Source organism: Musa acuminata, chromosome BXJ1-7 (genome assembly GCF_036884655.1).
Source record: "Musa acuminata AAA Group cultivar baxijiao chromosome BXJ1-7, Cavendish_Baxijiao_AAA, whole genome shotgun sequence".
In the NCBI taxonomy this organism is placed as follows: domain Eukaryota; kingdom Viridiplantae; phylum Streptophyta; class Magnoliopsida; order Zingiberales; family Musaceae; genus Musa; species Musa acuminata.
This window is the reverse complement of record NC_088333.1, coordinates 23,659,711-23,680,000: the sequence shown is the minus strand read 5'-3', so window position 1 is coordinate 23,680,000 and position 20,290 is coordinate 23,659,711. Positions and strand designations below refer to the sequence as shown.

At 37.0% G+C, this 20,290-nt stretch overlaps 1 protein-coding gene across 4 annotated transcripts in view; it reads left to right on the top strand.

Moving 5' to 3' along the window:
• Positions 1–8,565, top strand: part of LOC135583307 (tyrosine-protein phosphatase DSP1-like) — a 9,893-nt gene extending 1,328 nt beyond the window's left edge. Inside the window, exons 3-5 of one of the 4 annotated variants that reach the window (XM_065192275.1) lie at positions 7,942–8,026; positions 8,099–8,142; positions 8,235–8,565. In XM_065192275.1, the coding sequence (XP_065048347.1) occupies positions 7,942–8,026; positions 8,099–8,142; positions 8,235–8,411 (306 nt within the window). In that variant the 3' untranslated portion in view covers positions 8,412–8,565. The remainder of the gene's footprint in view (positions 1–7,941; positions 8,027–8,098; positions 8,143–8,234) is intronic. The other 3 variants (XM_018821561.2, XM_065192276.1, XM_009388374.3) reach the window with 3 other exon arrangements.
• Positions 8,566–20,290: the final 11,725 nt, after the last annotated feature.

Here is a 20,290-nt window from a genome sequence, read left to right as displayed (position 1 = left end):
GATAAAAGACATAAACAGCTGACAAGACGCTACATATGCAAATAATGTAATCTTTTACCCTCTTCTATCGCATGCACTCTTTTTACCTTTTCCGTTAAGCAGAATAATGAATGGTTAGGTCGATGTAAGTAGTATTGCTCTTGGTTTAAGATGTTTGTTAACATACCGTGTATTAGTACTCTTGATGCTGTGCCCTTGCGAGTAATTTTGCATTTGCTCAAACGAAGCACTAAAACTTAACCATTAAGTTCTAGACATGAATAAAGACAGTTAAACCAGCTAATATAGTTGACCAATGGTCGTCTCTATGTAGTTTTCAAACTATAAGAAAATATAATGTGAAAAATATGATCTCTGTATGTAACATTGGACGTCGGGCACTTTTTAATCATAACACATCGCTAGATGCATAGTTCAATAACAAGTTCCAAAACTTGCACGGTTATGATATGAGGTTCTTTCTTTAATAAAAAATAGAACTCGATCTGTCTGACGGTGAGCATGGATGGCATTAGCCTGGTGGCTGGATTTCAGGAAAAAACATGTTACAACGGAATATTTTTTTTTTTCTTCTTTGTGTATATTTCTCGTCAAAATACTAACTTCATATCAAAATATTAATATCAATCAGAACAATATAAATAATAGAGTAATAAATCAATCATACAGTGAGACCAAATCTTTTAACGTGGAAAACCCAATGTGAGAAAAATCATGAAATCGTAGTCTACTTCAAACTTCCACTATCAATAATAATGATAACAGGTTTATAGTAAATCTTCTCTAGAATAACCAGAGGATCATAATAACATCAAGATCATATATCTTGGCTCAAAAATAGCATATCATCATCACATAGGATGGATCTAAGAATTCTATGTCTCACAAAGTGGGTATAATAAGAAAGTACCTCAAAGAGGGTAAACTATAGATCAATACCGTTATGATTTTAGAGCTTACTGTAAGGATTCTCTACATAAAATTTGGGTCAAAACTAATAACATTTGGCCATTGATCGTGAAGCAGAAAACTCAAAATCCTAATCTTTCTCCTTTTCTCTTTATGTTCTTTTCTCTCTCTCTCTATGCGTCCTGCTACACGATCTCGTTGCACCGATTACCCTCACATCTACTCTTTTTCCCTTTAATTGTTGATTTACGCTTATGGCCCAAATTGTCCAAGCCCACATATGGGCTGGACCTAACAATTCTCTCCCTCCAACTCATATGGTGGGCTGTACCAAGCCCGCTCTTCACCTAAATGCTTCAAGCTTCTCTCCTTAGGCAAAGACTTTGCCAACAATCTGAACCATTCTCATTTGTATGCACTTTTTCCAACTGTAATTCTTTCATCTCAAGCACTTCACGAATCCAGTGACATCTCACATCAATATGTTTGGATCTAGAATGGTATGTTGAATTCTTGGAGAGGTTAATGACGATTTGACTATCACAGTAAACAGTATATCCTTCCTATTTCAAGCTCAATTCTTGTAGAAACTTTTTCATCCATAAAGCTTCCTTCCAGGCTTCAGTAATTGCTATGTATTCTGCTTCTGTGGTTGATAGAGCAACACAATTCTGTAACTTTGATTGCCAAGAGATTGTTCCTCCTGCAAATGTCATCAAGAACCCCGAAGTGGACTTCCTGGAATCAGTATCACCTGCATCTGTGTAACCTTCTATAACAGGTTAATCATTGCCAAAACATAAACATAACCTGAAAGTACCTCTTAGATATCTTAATATTCATTTCACTATTGCCCAATGTTCCTTTCCAAGATTAGAGAGAAATCGACTGACAACTCCAACTGCATAAGCTATATCTAGCCTAGTACAAACTACATCAAACTGCCTACTGCAGACGAGTAAGATACTCTGGACATTTCTTATTTTTCTTTCTCACTTGTAGGACATTGTTTCAAACTAAGCTTGAAATGACCTACAAGTGGAGAACAAACTGTTTTGACTTTACTCATGTTGAATCTTTCAAAAACCTTTTCAATGTAAGTCTCCTGAGATAGTAAATCTTTCTTTTCTTCCTATTACGAAGAATCTTCATGTCAAGTATTTGTTTCACCGATCCCAAGTCTTTTATGGTAAAAGACTTACTTAGCTCTCTTTTAAGCTTTTTCAATTTTATTGACATCATGACCAACAATCAGCATATCATCAACATATAGCAGTAAAATAATAAAATCATCATCTGAAAATTTCTTCATAAACACACAATGATCAGATGTGGTTCTATTATACCATTGACTCATCATAAAAGAATCAAACTTTTTGTACCACTATCTAGGTGCATGTTTGAGTCCATATAAGCTTTTCCTAAGCTTACATATCAGATTTTCTTTTTCCTTAACTTAAAAACCTTCTGGTTGCTCCATGTAAATTTCTTCTTCTAAGTCACCATGAAAAAAATATTGTTTTCACATCAAGTTGCTCAACTTCTAAATTCAAGCGAGCAGCCAAACCAAGAACAACTCGGATAGAGGACATTTTCACCACAGGAGAAAATATTTCTTCAAAGTCAATACCTTTCTTCTAACTAAATCCTTTCACAACTAGTCGTGCTTTGTATCTTTGTTATGAGCTATTATTTTCAGACTTCAATTTGTAAACACACTTATTCTTAAAAGCTTTCTTCTCTTGAGGCAACTTTACCAAGTCATAGGTGTGGTTCTCTAACAAGGATCTCATCTCTTCTTGCATGGCTTTAACCCACTCATTCTTATATTCATGTAGAATAGCTTCTTGGTAAGTTTCTGGCTCTCCCCCGTCAGTAAGCATAACATACTCATGTGGAGGATATCTGGTAGATGGTTGTCGCTCTCAAGTGGATCTTCTCAATGGAATCTCAATTGGTGGTGGAGGTGCTTGTTGAGTTGGTTCAACATCATCAACTATAGGGGTATCATCACTAGCATTCTCACCATAATCTTCTTGTTCATCTCCCCCATGATCATCATGAACTATAGGTGAAGGAATTGGACCCAAACTTCAAGGAATATAAACAGAGGTTTTTAGCTTCTTAACATTATCACCATCATCAAACAATTGGTCTTCGAGAAATACAACATCTTTGCTTCTAATAATATTCTTATTCATTGGATCCCATAATCTGTACTCAAACTTTTCATGACCATATCTCAAGAAGATCATGCTTTTGCCTTATTATCAAGCTTGGACCTCTCATCTTTGGGAATATGAACAAATGCTTTACACCCAAAGACTCTCAAGTGATTATAAGACATATCTTTTTCTTTCCATACTCTATCTGGAACATCACCTTTTAGAGGAACTTATGAAGAAAGATTTATCAGTTCAATTGTAGTTCTCATAGCCTCCCCCCAAAATGACTTCGGTAACTTGGCGTGAGAAAGCATACACCTAATCCTTTCTTCAATGGTTCTGTTCATCCTTTCTGTCACACCGTTCTACTGAGGAGTTTTAGGAACTGTTTTCTCAAGCCTAATTCCATGAAACATGCAATAACTCTCAAAAGGACCTCTATACTCGCCATCATTATCTGATCGAACACACTTTAGCTTTCTATCAGTTTCTCTTTCAATAATAACATGAAACTCCTTGAAAACATCGAGTACCTATTCTTTATATTTCAAAGCAAAAGTCCACACTTTTCTAGAATGGTCATCAATAAAAGTAACAAAATAAAGAGCACCTCCAAGAGTTCTAGTTTGCATAGTACAAACATCAGTATGAACTAAATCAATAACATCTGATCTTCTAGATGATGGATATGTATGAAATGCAACTCTATGTGTTTTTCCAACTAAACAATGATCACAAGATTTAAGAAATGTACCTTGCAACTCTAGTAAGAACTATTTTCTAGCAAGAGTTTGAAATCCCTTCTCGGTGATATGACCAAGTCTCTTATGCCAAAGATCTATACTTTCACCTTTTTGAATTGCATTAATCTCTCTTTTGTGTAGCTTAGCTTCCATGACATAAAAAGAGTTAAGCTTCTTTCCTCTTACCACAATTAGAGAACCTTTAGTGAGTTTCTATTTGCTTTCACCAAAATAATATGCAAAGCCCTCATCATCAAGTCTACCTGTAGATATCAAGTTAAGACGAATATCTGGAACATGCCTTACATCTTTGAGTATCAATTTGCTCCCAACACTAGTCTCCAAGCAAATATCTCCAACACCCATAATCTTAGATGTACCACTGTTTCCCATTTTGACATTACCAAAATCACCAACAGTGTAAGACCTCAAGAAATCACCATGAGAAGTAACATGAAACACAACACCAGAGTCAATTACCCAGTTATTATCTTGAGCTACAAGACTAACAAACCTTCATCACAAACAATAGTGATATCACATTTAGCAGCAATGTATTGATCTCTTTCTCATTTTTCTTCCTTTCATTATGTTCTCGGTTCCAAAACCTACACTCTTTCTTCATGTGACCTAGCATATTATAGTGGAAATATTTGATATCTCTTCTAGACTTGGATCTTCCTCTATAACCATGTGGATTTCTACTATGACTTCTTCCATGTCTTTCTTATTTTTCAGTAAAAAATGCCCTAGAAGAAGATTCACACTGTTCTTTCCTTATGGCATCTTCATTTAGCAAACTGTCTTTAACCATATCTATAGTTAGAGTCCCCTCTAGGTTGGAGTTACAAATTGTCAACACAAACATTTCCCAATATTCTAGTGAAGAGTTGAGAAGTAATAATCCTTGCATCTCATCATCTATATTCATTTTCAAAGCAACCAGTTTGTTTGTAAGACTCTAAAATAGGCTTATATGCTCAACAATGTTATCACCATCTTTATACTTCAAATTTATAAGCCTTTTGAGGAGAGAAATTCTATTTCCCATTGTCTTTTTCACAAAGAGATTTTCTAACCTTTGCCAAACAATATCATGGTTTCATCAGAAATATACTCATGCAAATTTATATCCATCCATCTTCTAATATAGGCAATAGCTTTTCTATATTGAACTTCTCATTCTTCATCGTCTATAGTAGAAGATTTATCTTTAACCTTCGGCTTATACAAATCTTTGCAATAAAGCAAATCTTCCATCACACACCTCCAAGTGAAATAATTTGATGAGTTCAATTTAATCATATCATCTAATTGCTCCATTTCAATCACACAAGAAAAACTAGCACCAAATAACTTGTTGCTCTTATATTACTTGTTGGGAAAAAACATGTTAAAGCGGAATAATTCTTTTTCCTCTTTGTGTATTAAAATACCAACTTGATATCAATATGCTAATATCAACCAGAACAATATAAACAGTAGAGCAATAAATCAATCACATAATGAGACCAAATCTTTTAACATGGAAAACCCAATATGGAAAAAACCACGGGACCGTAGTCCACCTCAAACTTCCACTATCAATAATAATGATAACAGGTTTATAGTAAATCTTCTTTGGAATAACTAGAGGATCATAATAACATCAAGAACATAGATCTTGGCTCAAGAATAGCATATCAACATCACGGATCTAAAAATTCTAGGTCTCACAAAATAGATATAGCAGGAAAGTACCTCATAGAGGATAAATTATAGATTAATATCGTTAGAATTATAAAGCTTATTGTAAGAATTCTTGCATAAAATTTGGATCAAAATTGACAATATTTAACCACTGATCGTAAAATTATCCAAGCCGACTTATTTAGACTTATGACCCAAATTATCCAAGCCCGGCTGGACCCAACACTTGATAACTAGCAGGCTGGGAAATTTGTGGAGGGTGGTGGTGGACAGGTTTTTCACATAGGCTACTTCTCTTTGTTGCCTGTCGGTCGGTTGGCACATTAGCTAAAATGTGTTGTTGCCTTCCTTCTATGTGAATTTTCTTTTTCTCTTTTATGACTATTTTTAATATTTGAAGGGATCTTGAACCTCAACTCACAAACTATCTTTTCACTTTCGTGTCGAAACTAGCAAGTTTAGATGAGAGATAGATCTAATGGTTCTTCTATCATAAAAATGAACAAACTTTAATGCAGCAACTTTTAACTTTCTGCAAAGCACTGAGCTACAATCTCTATTGGGACGATTTTGTACTTTCAAGAACGGACTCATTGCTTAAGCAAGTAGCGGGTTCACTATGGATGAGAAATTATGTCAGCAATGAACTGTTTTAGGATGTGAATTATCGATTTAGAGAAAGTATCGAGTTATTATCATTTTTCCTCCTCGGAGCACGAAAAGCACATGCGTGGCTGACATGATTATGTCATTCAAATGCTAGGAATGGTTTGTAATCCAAATTAAACAGGAAGTTGTCCTTGTCGTGTAGTTGGTTCTTTTGTAAGAACTTAAGCTACTCTCTAGTTATTTTTATTAGTGGGCTCCTATCGTGATAACTTAAGATCAAATAAATAGTGGCGGTAGTGTTTTGCACTTCCAACACAATCGTGTCTTTTTTTTGGATGGAGAGCTGTTGTGATCCAGAAATCTAAATATGCGTAGAGGTAATATAAAGGTTTAAAAGAGGTTCCTAATTATTTGAGTGTTAACTTGGATATTTGGATTGTAATGGTGTTTTTCTGATAGATTACACACTTATTTGCTGAGACATTTGATTGTCTATCCTTGTGAATCATGCTGAGAGCAAACATAACAACTTTTGGTCGAGGACATGATCTCCTTGACTCCATATCGATGATTTAATGTTTGGTTTGATGAAATCGGAAATTAGTGTGAACTTAATTTCAGCAAAACTCAAGATTGTCGTTGGAAAGGAAGTTGGCTATAGCCAGAGTTTGGCTTGTTTGAGCAGGGCAAAGTTCCAAAACATATCCACTTACTCCGACATGGCAGTTACAAGTTGAGTTGTACCATATTTTCATTTGTGCTCAACTTATAGCAACAGCAATGGCATGAAGTCATAAACAAATTGTGTAGTTTGAATGGCAAATTAAAGCACATTAAGTTTATTCTTCAAATTTGTCACAATAGATAATTACGTGGACATTTTGCTTCAGGAAATTTGAGTTCAAATCTACCGCAATCATGAACATGGGTTTCTCTACTTCCTTAAGGTTCTTTAGTCGACTTAACCATTTGATAACCTTTGCCCTTGATAAGGGATAATTTGTCAGTCGATCATTGGTGCGACCCCGTAGGTTCACGAGAAATTATTCGCTTTGGACGATGAGACATAAAGGGAATCTAGCGGACTTATGAGTTCTTGATTCTCATAGCCCTCAACCAATGTGTGACTAAATGGTCTTATCAACTATGATCGAGTTAAATATGAGGCTCAGATACCGAATAATACAACAGTGCACATTGATAAATTGAAGTTGGCTTTCGATCTCCCATACTTGTAGGTTTCTTTGGTCACTTGGACGATCGAAGGGAGTTGTCCAAGAATAAGAACCAGATAGATAGTCATGAGTTTGCTACGAGCGGAGGGATGATCGGATTAATGATGTGAGTGTAGTTGCAGATTAAATATTCGCTCAATGGATGCAGTAGCAACAAATTTCAATAATTTGTTCCCCTTGATTAACTCTTTTATTTTCTATTTCAATATCTTCCCCGAGAGGATTCCCGGTCTGACCTCAGATGAAACTCTGATTAGCTATGGAAAGGATAAAATGGATTAGAGATATATCTCAACAATTTTGAATATAGTTTATCAGATAAGGATGCCTATTAATTTCTTTATTGGGATTTATATTTATATATATAAATAGTATTCGATGTTTGTGTCTTTGTGCTTCGAGAATGATGGTTCAGTCATTTTCTTTTTCTGTTTTGAGCAGGAGTTACAAAAAAGAAACCTCTGCCGAGTTAAAAAGGGACTCCGAACATCTCGACTAATTATTATTATTATTTTTTCTACTTTTAAAAGTTCAGTCTGTCTTTGTTATTTTGTAACTCGGAATTCTAATTCGAAACTCACTCGCTCTTAGAAGCCACTTGCTGTGCAGGAATCTTTCGTCAACATTCCAGAAGATACGATTCACGAGGCTCTCAGAGTCGCCCTCGGTATAAATGGTCATAAAATCCTTTCTCTCAGTGGGGATTCATCTATTTGATGGTTTCGTGAACTTGGACTTCGTATTGCAGATATCAGAAATCACCCGATCGTCATACATTGCAAGCGGGGAAAGGTAAAGTCTCCTTACTTTTTCTGGCATCAATCTCAGAACTCGGTGACTGAGCAAGCTTAAATTATCCCAATCATCAATCTGTATCCTTGCAGCATCGAACCGGTTGTCTCGTAGGCTGTCTAAGAAAACTGCAGCGATGGTGTCTTGCTTCAATATTCGACGAGTACCAGCGCTTTGCCGCCGCTAAAGCAAGAGTTTCCGATCAAATGTTTATGGAGCGATTTGATATCTCAGGCTTTAAACACTTGCAGGCTTCATTTTCGAGTTAGGGGAGGCCGGCATCATTTCACTATAAAGACGTCAGCCTCCTTGTTCCTTGTCGAAAGAACGAGAAAGGCTGCTTTTTAATTTAACGCATGGACTGCAGTATGTTATAAAACAAATCTTTTTATGCATAATATGGGCACCCAACGATTTAATCTACTGCCTGGCGTACTCGGTGTCGGTTTGTGTGTCATCTCGTCGGCTATCATCAGCCCTCGTTCTTTGGTTGAATTGCAAGTAGTTCTTGTATCCAGTCCTCTGCATTTATTTTCCTCCAAGCTACGCCTCCCTCCCAATATGTGGCAGAATATGTCAAGCCCATTATTATTCTGCTTCGAGCACAGACTTGTTTCTGGTGCTTATAGTTCTATATAGGCATCCTTAATTTTCTTTCACCTTGCTGTTTGTTTCCTACAACTTGTCTAACTAAAATTGATTGCAAAATCTCCATTCCAGCTTTGCGCTTTGGGGTGGTATTATTGTTGGAAAGAATAGAAGATAAGAAGCTTTGAAGAAGATTAGGAGAGAACAATGACGGCTTGTCTGCGATGGCGACGACGACAACTTGTAGCTAAGGAGGAAGCTACAGTAGTGGAGGAAACTTCTTTACTCCATATAGGCAAGGAATGTGATAAATGACAAGCTTCGATGGCAATGGAGCCTCGCTCGTCTCTCTCCTATTTATACATTAACATGTCTCTCTCCTATTTATACAGATCAGGAGGGAGGATTTTCTTCAACAGAATAGAGAATTTTCCTCAATAGAGTAGAGAGATTTCCTTATATAGTTGGGGAAATCTTATCTACTATCAATTATGTTTACACTATTTTAGTTCATCTAAGATTCTAGTTTTAATTGATATAGAAGAATCAAAAACTGATTGTAAGGTCGTAAAGCATATACAAGACATTTGGATGGGAAACATGAAGTCAGAAACACTTTTTTTTTTTTTGTCTCTGAGTTAACTTTCAATAGGTACATTGAGCTCTCTCGAGTCGTCATCTATTGGGTGGGCTCCCAATGGTTTTGCCTAAGGAGAACCTCCTCCACGATCGTCTCCCGGGTCCGATGGTGAGCATCATCCGATAAGGTTCTTCATTGGTACGAGCTTTTTATGCCATGGGGAACTAATTGATCGTTCTTTGCTTTGGGATGAGTATGGATCTTAAAACTTGGGAGATCGGCCACCATTAATTGCTAGGTGTTGATTCTCCAAACTTTCTGACTAGAGTAGGATTGAAGGGCCTCTATCGCTTAATATTTTCACCCTGGCCTATGACGTTGTCGATCTTGACTTCATACGAGGGGTCGAGTCAAGATATACTCTTAGAACGATCACATGCATTTGTTGGACATCACATCACATTGAATGAAAGACAGAGAGGAACCAACAAGTCTAAGCATGATTGTCGGTGTTGAGTAGGAGTTAATTTTTATGTTTTGTATGTTGGGTTGATAGTCCACCAAATTCAGCCTATAGTAGGCTTGTATAGTCCACAGCTCACATATTTTCTTAATCTAACCCTAAATTATATTAGGGGGGAGTAGGGGGTTGCGAAAAGAGAAGGAAAAACTATCCTAACAATGTGAATTCTGCAGCCACGTGATTCCAACGACGAGGAGAACAAGATAGAAAAATAAAAAAAAGAAAGGGAAGAAGACAATGATACTATAGTAAGATTGTTCTCAATCATTCAATAGTATTTTCATCTCAGGTTAGATCAAATCTACAGTAGAATTTTGCTATGATTACTTAGGTGAGAATTTGGATATTGTGCATAATGACGTGATCCTTATATTCTAGTTATTCTCTTATTTCATGAACTATAACATACTTTGGATATGAGAGAGAAGTTTATGTGAGCTCCTTGCTGCTTTGGAGTTGGGTATGGGAGCTTAAATGTGCTTGTTTGCACATACAGAAGAGGAGATGGTTATAGGTTTAATGTAGTGTTCCATATCAATAGAATGCACATAATAGAAGTTAGTAAACTTCCATACTTAGGCTACCACCAGAAACAATGGTCTCATCAATTCAATTTGACCTTTTAACCATGCACACATCAACCACCATAATATCGATTTGGTATGTGCCAATTTTGATAACCTATGGTTTAGGTAATTTTCGAGATCACGGGCCATCAGATTACAATGGACCTCCAACGATGTGATTTCGTTATTCGCCTATAACAGGCGTCATCGGGTTCACCAACAATGTGACTTCGTTGTTCGCCTGTAATTGACATCATGGGGTTCACATGAAGGTCAATTTATGAGTCAGTTTATACGTTGAATGTGTACATTCATTTCTTCTCGAGGTGACGATCCCTTTGTGAATAAGAAGGATCAGCTGTATTCTTTGTGACGTGAAACAATGAAAGCCTACCATACATATAAAAGAAGTGTGGTGGAAATTTAAGAAATTTAAGATTATATTTAAAAATATATTTTATATTTTTAAATATAGTTAAAGAAAAAAAATGTCTTAAATCAATGTGTTTGTGAAATGTCTTAAATGCTTGGTAAGCAATAAATGAAAACTATATTTTAATATTTCGAATGTCCTTGAATATTTTATGATGAATTTATCATTATAATATTTTTAATATTTATTCAAATAAATAAATATATATTATTTATATAAATAAAAAATATATGTAATCTTATAAAAAATTTATATAGCCCAAATATATAATAAAATATAATTATATCAATAAATATAAAATAATATTCATAAATAAATAAATAAATAAATAAAATTCTATCTTATAAAAAGTATAAATCATGTTGATTTCTTCGTAACTCATTTTAACAATATTTTTAATTTTAAATAAAGTCATAGGATATTTTTAAATTTTAAAAATTTATATTAACATCTCATAAATATTAAAATACTAATATTATCCTAAAATAATATTAATATTTAAGCATTATCAATGTATCATTTAGACAACTTGTAGTTCGATTTCTTCTCATCCCAATTAAAGTTGTTGACTCCTTTATTATTATTTTTTTCTTTTTTTAATGTGTTTGCTTTGATTTATGATGTTGAAGATAAGTTACTTAGGACAGATAACCATGTCCCAGGTGTGCATCAATGTATTAATAGCTAATCTAAATCCATGGTCCTGACAAAGGACCCCGCCAAGCACCACGAGCAATGCTCACATGTTAAGTCCGGCACAAGAACCACAACTCCCGCCCTCACAGAACCCACGTAAATCGAACCACACCACGAACGAATACGCTCGCCCATAATTGTAGTTTGGTGCTCATTAATGACAATAATTAACTCCACAAATAAAAATTAAGCCTACCGCTCCGGTAAGACATCAATCACATATAATTTGAAGGGTTTACTGATACCCTTTCATCCGATCCCTTCATGCACAGATAGAGAGGAAACCTACGATTTGATTTCGATATACGTGTCTGGAGATCTTAATTTTGTCGAGAAGCTACTCCAGTGGTGCATTTTTGCTTCTAATCCATCGATTTTTTGTGGAATCGATCACTGATTACCGTTGCAGAAGGCGATCGAGTCGGGGATTCCAAGTGGGTTAAAGTTAGACTATTAGGTGATCAATTGATCGATCAATCTGACGCTCGACATGAGGTGCAATACTCTCTCTAACTCTTCTTGCAATTCGTCGCCAGATAGTCTTGAAAGTCGCTACTGTTTTGGCTCCATATCTTTTTTTTTTATCTATTGCTTTCCTGCTTGTTTGATACTGTTCCGATTAAATCTATTGGTGTTGTATACCCTTTTTTTTCTTTTTTGGTGAAACATGTGAAAAATCAATCTTGGAATAATGTGGAATTTATGTGAAAGGAACAAATTTTGAAGGCTTTTCATGGCACCTGATGGTAGAATTCACAATGCATTTACCGATTGAGGAAGATGATGGCCCCAAGGATGGTGGTGGTGGTGGTGGTTAGTCGAATCCACACTGTGAAGAAAGGGAGGTTACAAGTGTAACTCTTTTTCAAATGATAGTAACAAGGTATTACTAGTCCAAAATAAAATCAAATAGAAAAAATAAGAAACTAAAATAAATTTTTTTTTTTTTATTGAACTTGAATGACTATTAGACTTGACTCGAATACTTGAAGTTTTAATTGATCTATATGTAGATGTCACCTATTTATAGATGTAAAATTTGATAGTCCTTAATCTCTACAACTCTATCTAATTGAAATATTCTAAAATATATTTTAAACTAAGAATTTCTTATCCCTAAAACTCTATCTAATCTCATTTAAAATATAAAATATTAATTTATGATCTTTCAAAATGTACTTTAACTTCTTAACATTTCCTTTTAAAGTATACTTTTTGGAGATAAGTCCCGACTTGATCCGTAAGGTCATGCTCATAATTGCCATCAAGTATAGGATTACTCATAGAAAGACGGGCTCCGACCAAATTGTTCTCCTAGGTGCATATGAATGTTACTATCCAGATCCTTTCTCATTTTACTCAGAAATCTACCTAAATCAAGTTGCTCCATTTCGAAACTTCTAGGATTATCTGGAATACCTCTTAATCCAGAGCCTGATCCAAACTTTCTAGACGAAAAACTACTAAAATCTCTAATTGTACTTTGTGTAGAAGGCACAACATCCATACGATGATCGAATTCAAGAATGAACTTGTACAAATAAAAAATAATACCAAATTCTTGACAGAAACTAATAAGCAATGATTTGCATCTTTCATTTGGCAAAGGCCTAAATCTATCTTTAGGCAATCCATGAGCTAAAGCAAAATCATGCATGCTATCAACTTGAACTTTTCCTAGAATCCCATTAGCCTTAACGCCTTTAGCTTCATCAAAACAAGTAGGCTCAAAATTATCAATTGATTTACATTGTCTCTAATGTGTTAGTTTGATAATTGTTCTTTTTGATCTTCTCAATGTTGGAATTTTCTTTTTATAAATATCATTACTTTCTGATAGAATCCTTGCAGATTTTAAACTTGGGGTTGATCTCTTTAGGGGATTGGCCTCCTTGGAACTCTATAGGGGTTCCTCCCTCCAAGTTGTTGCTCAAAGGCTGCAGAAAAGATTCATCTATTGCTTAAGAAAAGAGAAGGAATACATGACTATTTATAGAGCTTCTAAACCCTAACTCATAATAGGACTCCTACTCAAGACTCCTATTCCCTTACAACTCATAATTCTTCTCTAAGAAAAAACCTCCTACATGAATGTCCCTCTCAATTAGGACTCTCCTAGCTAAAGTCCTAACAGAATGTCCCTCTCAATTAGGACTCTCCTAGCTAGAGTCCTAACAGAGTCCTAACAGAATATCCCTCTCAATTAGGACTCTCCTAGCTAGAGTCCTAACAGACCCGTCATCTTCAAATCAGTTTTGTCCTCAAGGCTGAGATTCCAAGAACTCAGGGAACCGGGTCTTCAACTCCTCATATGGTTCCCATGTGGCGTCTTCAAGTGGTAGATTATTCCAATGCACTAGTACTTCAGTAGAGGGATGTCGGCGACGCATCACGATCCTACGATCGAGGATGGCTTGTGGTTGGGCTTGAATAACTTCATCCTCAGTTGTGTTGGGCAGTTGGATCTGGGGTGACTCGTGTTCTCCCAACTTGGGCTTTAGGCATGATACGTGGAAGACAGGGTGAATTTTGGCATCCTCAAGTAATTTAAGTCTATACGCCATGGCTCGAATACGCTCTGTGATCTGATAGGGCCCATAAAAACGTAGGGATAGCTTCATGGAGGCTCGAGTGTTGATAGAGAGTTGCTTGTATGGTTGTAGGCGAAGATAAACCCAATCTCCCACTGAAAATTCTCTTTCACTTCGTCGTGTGTCGGCTTGCTGCTTCATTCTGGCTTGAGCGGTAGAGAGATTATCTTTTAACAGTTGTAAGAGTTTGTCCCTATCAATCAATTCTTGGTCAACCTGATCTACCTTGGCCGAGCCATTTACATACTTTGGAATCACATGGGCTGGTCGACCATACAATGCTTCATAAGGGGCACATTTTGTAGATGAATGATATATAGTATTATACCACTATTTGGCCCAGGGAAGCCATTTCGCCCACTCTTTTGGTCGGTCGCTAGCGAAACACCGGAGGTACGTCTCTAAGCACCTATTTACCACCTCTGTTTGGCCGTCAGTTTGTGGATGATACGCTATGCTCATCTTGAGTTTGGTGCCTTGTAACTGAAATAACTCGGTCCAAAATTTACTAGTGAAGATCCTGTCACGATCACTTACGATGGACCTTGGCATCCCATGCAGTTTAACAATATTTTCTATGAAAATCTGGGCAATACTAGCAGTAGTGTAGGGATTTCTCACAGCACAAAAATGAGCATATTTCGTAAGTCGATCAACCACCACAAGAATCGTGCTTTTACCTTTGGAAGATGGTAGCCCTTCAATGAAGTCCATGGAGATGTCAGTCCACACTGAGTCTGGTATGGGTAGTGGTTGTAGCTTCCCTGGATTTGCCACAGTTTCACCCTTGTGCTGTTGACATACATCACATTGTGCCACATATTCAGCAATAATTTTTTTCATCCCTCTCCAATAAAAAATTTGCTTCACTCTTTTGTAGGTTCTTAGGAATCCAGAGTGCCCTGTTGAAGGTATTGAGTGCATTTCATGCAAGATGATTGCGATGCAAGGGGAGTCAGGTATAAGCACAATACGACCTTTGTAGCGTAGATCCCTCGAATCCCAGATGTAGTGGGCTATTGCACTTGGATCCTCCTCCAATTTTTTTTATGATGTTGCTAATCTCTGGATCCTTCTTCCATTCTTCCCTAATGTCCTCGAGGAGACCGGTGGTAGAATGGGAGATGGCTGAAACCTTAGCTTGTTCAGGTAGCCGTGAGAGTGTATCTGCAACAACGTTTTCTTTCCCCTTTTTGTAAATAATTTCATAATCAAATCCAAGAAGTTTGGTTACCCATTTTTGCTGCTCAGGGGATGATATCTTTTGCTCCAAAAAGTACTTGAGGCTTTTATGGTCAGTTTTAATTTGAAATCGCCGGTCGATCAGGTAGGGTCTCCACCTCGTTACTGCGTGTATAATGGCAAGCATCTCCTTATCAGATACTGATATGTTTTGATGGGAGGGAGATAATGTCTTGCTAGTGTATGTGAGTGGTTGACCATTTTGCATGAGAACGACTCCAATTCTGACTCCAGATGCGTCGGCCTCAATGATGAAGGGTCTATTGAAATCTGGTAGCGCAAGCACCGGCATCGTTGCCGTGGCTGCTTTAAGTTTGTCGAAGGTAGCTGAGGCTTTGTCCGACCATTGGAAAGCATCTTTTTTTAGTAAAGAAGTGAGTGGTGCACTGATCTTCCCATAGTCCTTAACAAATTTTTGGTAGTAGCCCGTTAGTCCAAGGAACCCCCGTAGTAATTTCACGTTTGTAGGTTTCGGCCAGCCTTGCATTGCCTCAATTTTTATTGGGTCTACCGCCACTCCTTCTTCTGATATTATATGCCCAAGGTACTCTACTTTTTGCTGGAGAAAGCTGCACTTTGGTTGCTTAACAAAAAAAGTATTCTTCCGAAGAATCGTCAAAACAATCCGTAAATGCTGAAAGTGAGTCTCAAGAGAAGGGCTATAAACGAGAATATCATCAAAAAATACCAGCACAAATTTATGAAGAAAGCTATAAAATATATCATTCATGAGACTTTGGAAGGTTGAAGGAGCATTAGTGAGTCCAAAAGGCATTACCAAGAATTCATAATGGCCATCATGTGTGCGAAATGCAGTTTTTGGAATGTCATCGTCACATACCCAAATTTGGTGGTAACCAGATCGGAGGTCCAACTTCGTGAAGACTCGAGCTCCTTTCAATTCATCAAGAAGTTCATCCACCACTGGTATTGGGTACTTGTCCTTGACTGTGATGCCATTTAAAGCTCGGTAGTCGATGCACATCCGCCAAGTTCCGTCCTTCTTGCGTACAAGTAGCATCGGTGAGGAATAGAGGCTGCAACTTGGCCGAATCACCCCTGTTTCAAGCATCTCCTTTATGATCTTTTTAATTTCATCTTTTTGGAGGTGAGGATATCGGTACGGTCGAGTGTTCACTGGTGGCTTGCCTGGAAGGATTGGAATTCGATGGTCATATTGCCGAGAAGGAGGAAGACCGCGCGGTTCAGCAAATATGTCGGCAAATTCAGTAAGCAATTAGACAATATTTTGATCTTCAATTTCTATTTTCTTCCCCCTCTGGTTGCTGTTGGAGGTGCATCAAAAAGCCACCATTTACCTTGTAAAAAACTTTCTCCATTCGTTGGGTCGAAACAGTGGTAACGTTGCTTCCGCGCTTCTCGCGTAGGATGATCTGTTTGCCTTTACAGTAGAATTTCATAATTAATTTAGAAAAGTTCCAAGAGACATCACCAAGTGTAGTCAGCCATTCTATACCAAGCACTGCCTCATAGTCATCGATTGGTAGGAGGAAGAAATCGGTGATAATTTCTTGGTCTTGCAGTAATAGTTTCACCTGCGGGCATCTTTGGTCGCACTTTAGGATTCTGCAGTCGGCAACCTTTACATCGAACTTGCTGCAACCTTCAATATGCAGTGCCATCCGAGCAGCAACCTTACTATTCAAGAAGTTATTAGTGCTACCCGTGTCGATGAGAACAGTGATCAGCTGTTGTTTGAGAAGGCCTCCAACTTTTATCGTTTGTGGATTTGAGTAGCCGGCTAGTGCGTGTACCGTAATGTCGATCGGCTGTGGCTCTTCTTCCATATCTTCTTCTTCATGTTCAAGGATCTCTTCCAGATGTTCAATGACCTCATCTTCTACTGGTTCAATCAAAAGAAGTCTACCTTTTTTACAGCGATGCTCGCGACTCCACGGCTCGTCGCAATGCCAACATAACCCCATCGCAGATCGCTCCCGAAGTTCTTCTCTTGTTAACCTTTTTGGTGCAGGGACTCGGTTGATAGTAGGGGGCTGAGGGCTTTAGTATTGTAGGTCATGGAGTGATCCTAGTCCTCCGAGCTTCATGGTTCAATCTGTCACGCCCCTCAAAATAGCGATAATATTTAAAATTTTCATCATAACTAACCCAGGATCCAAACAAACATTTGAGGTCACTAAGAAAACATTCAGATCAAAAATTTCATCTCTATAGTCTACAAATTTATAACCCTGTGCAGTTCATAAACATCCCACACATCACTCGATAATTCAAACAAACTGAACTTAACTCATCAAAATAATAACCACAACATAAAATTCACAAGTGGGGAAGTCTATGCAGTCACCAAACCAACGATTACCATAAGATCATATCATTACATAAATTTAACTTAACATTCCAAAATCCTATACATGAGGGATCCTTTATCTTACACATTTAAGCAAGCGATATGCTATCATGAAAAATTTATCAACAAACGGGGTGAGCATAAAGAGCTCAGCAAGTGACTAACATATCCATATCAAAATAGTACAATTTCCAAAGAGATACAGTTTCAAAATACAAGGCAGAATATATGATTTCGTCGACATAATATCATTAGGAGCAGAAACATAATTGTCCTTTCAATATTATATATTTGGTTCCTAACAGATGGGGCATAGAGTAATTGGAGCATATCAGTAACAAAGGAAACATATCGGAGCTTATCAATGGCATATAAAATTTTCCGAAGCATATCAACGGCATATGGAATATTTCGAAGCAAAATCATCAGTGAATGAAGCATTTCAGAGCATATCAAAAACAAATATCGTACAGAAGCTCAAAACGTAGTCCTTGACGTTGCAATCATATCATTCTTATCCAGAGCATGAACAGAAACAACTCACCAAAACTCTGGATGTCATATCAAACATATAGAAGGTGTAGTGGGATCTCAGTCAGAATGTGATTCATCCATTTCTGAATGACCACCTGACAAAAGTCTACAATATCCCACAGAGCGGGACCCCACAGAGCGGGCAATAAGCGCATACCCTTTATCATTTCTGGCAAAGGTCCAGAATATCCCACAGAGCGGGACCCCACAGAGCGGGCAATAAGCGCATACCCTTTACCATTTCTGGCAAAGGTCCAGACAATCCCACACAACAAAGTACAAGAGGGCAGTTTTAACAATAAGTAGCATATATCGGAAGCACACGCGGAACAACGAAACGTGCATGTGCCTTTTCAAGACAATACGAAACAAAGAACAAATCTCTCACAAATATATTCAGATTTGGAATGAAATGAAAACAAGAGTGTACAGGGATTCCAAGCAATCATATTTAGCTCAATTCCAATAAGAAGGTTAGACGAATTCAAATATCCAAAGGAATGGAACAAAATACGCGAAATCGACCAAAGCTCGATTTCGGACAGAATTCCAGTGGCACATCAAACAAATATTTCAGAATATCAATTATGCTCCAATACCCATAAGAAAGCTATGGTCGAACCATATATCAATCTATATTCTGATGGAACAAATTTCATATGAAACAGGGTTCCCAACACGGAGTTACCTTTGATTTGGTAACACAAGGTCAAAAACACAATCACTGTTTTGCAGAATTTATAGGGTCGGATTCAACAGATAATACGGTAGGCAATTGAATTCCAAAATTTTCAAACTATATTTCAAAAGAAAATTTTCAAGTCTAGTTTCAAATAAAATCAGTTTGGTACAAATCAGAATTTTCAACAGGGAGTTATAGGCATTTTTGTATCGACAGGTCAGAAATCTTGAACCCTGTTTTACAGCGTCTATAGGCTCATTTGAAGCAGATGTTTGGGTAAGTATTCGGTGTCCAAAATCTACAAAATCAGTGTCAAAAGAAAGATATACGAGTCTAATTTCAAACGAAATAGTCCTGCCCGAATTCACATTTTGTGCTAAAACTTATAGCTGAATCAGTGTATAGGGGTCAGTTTACCGAAAAAAAACTTCAGAATCCATGGTTTTATGTCCAAAGGGAGACATATCAGTTTCTAAATAGAAATCCTTCAATTTATTTTGAATCAACATAAAAACAGAGACTAAAAATTCTGTAGGAGGGGGTTAGAACACTTGCCTTTGAGAATTTTGACCCGAAGTGAAAAGATTAAAGCAAGAACCCTAAAAACCCCAATTTTTTTTTTTTCTTCTTCTTCTTCTTCTTTCTTTCTTTCTTTCCCTCTTTCCCTGATCACCCACGAGCTGCCTTCTCTGCTTCCTTAAGAACGAAGGCAGAGAGGCTTAAATGGTGGAATTTGTCATTTTGTGCGTTTTGCAGTTTAGTCCTTATTTTTATCATATTCGTGATTAGGTCCTTAGGGTTTACATATAGGTCCTCAGATTTTTTTTTTTTTTTTTGAACAGATCTCCCAAATCTTACAAATAAGTTACCTCTGATTCATACTCTATTTCTTTTGTCAATTTAAAATAAATGCTTACATTATCAACAGAAATTTATACGAAAATTCGGAAACGAGGGGTGTTACACTCTCCCTCCCTTAAAAGAAAAATTTAGTCCTCTAAATTTATCGTACCTCTATCGATGAAAAGACTGGGATACACCTTTTTCATTTCCTCCTCTAGCTCCCAAGTTGTCTCCTCTCCAGAATGATGTCTCCAAATTACTTGAACCTATGGGATGACCCGATTCCTTAGGACTTTTTCTTTCTTATCGACAATCTGAATAGGCTCTTCCACATAAGATAAATCTTTATCAATCTCCACCAGCTCATACTTAATGATGTGAGAAGGGTCATATATATACTTCCTAATCATCGAGATATGAAATATATCATGGACATGACTCAATGCTGGTGGCAAGGCAATCCTGTAAGTGACAGAACCAACCCTCTCAAGAACCTCAAAAGGTCCAATAAATCTGGGGTTTAACTTTCCTTTCTTCC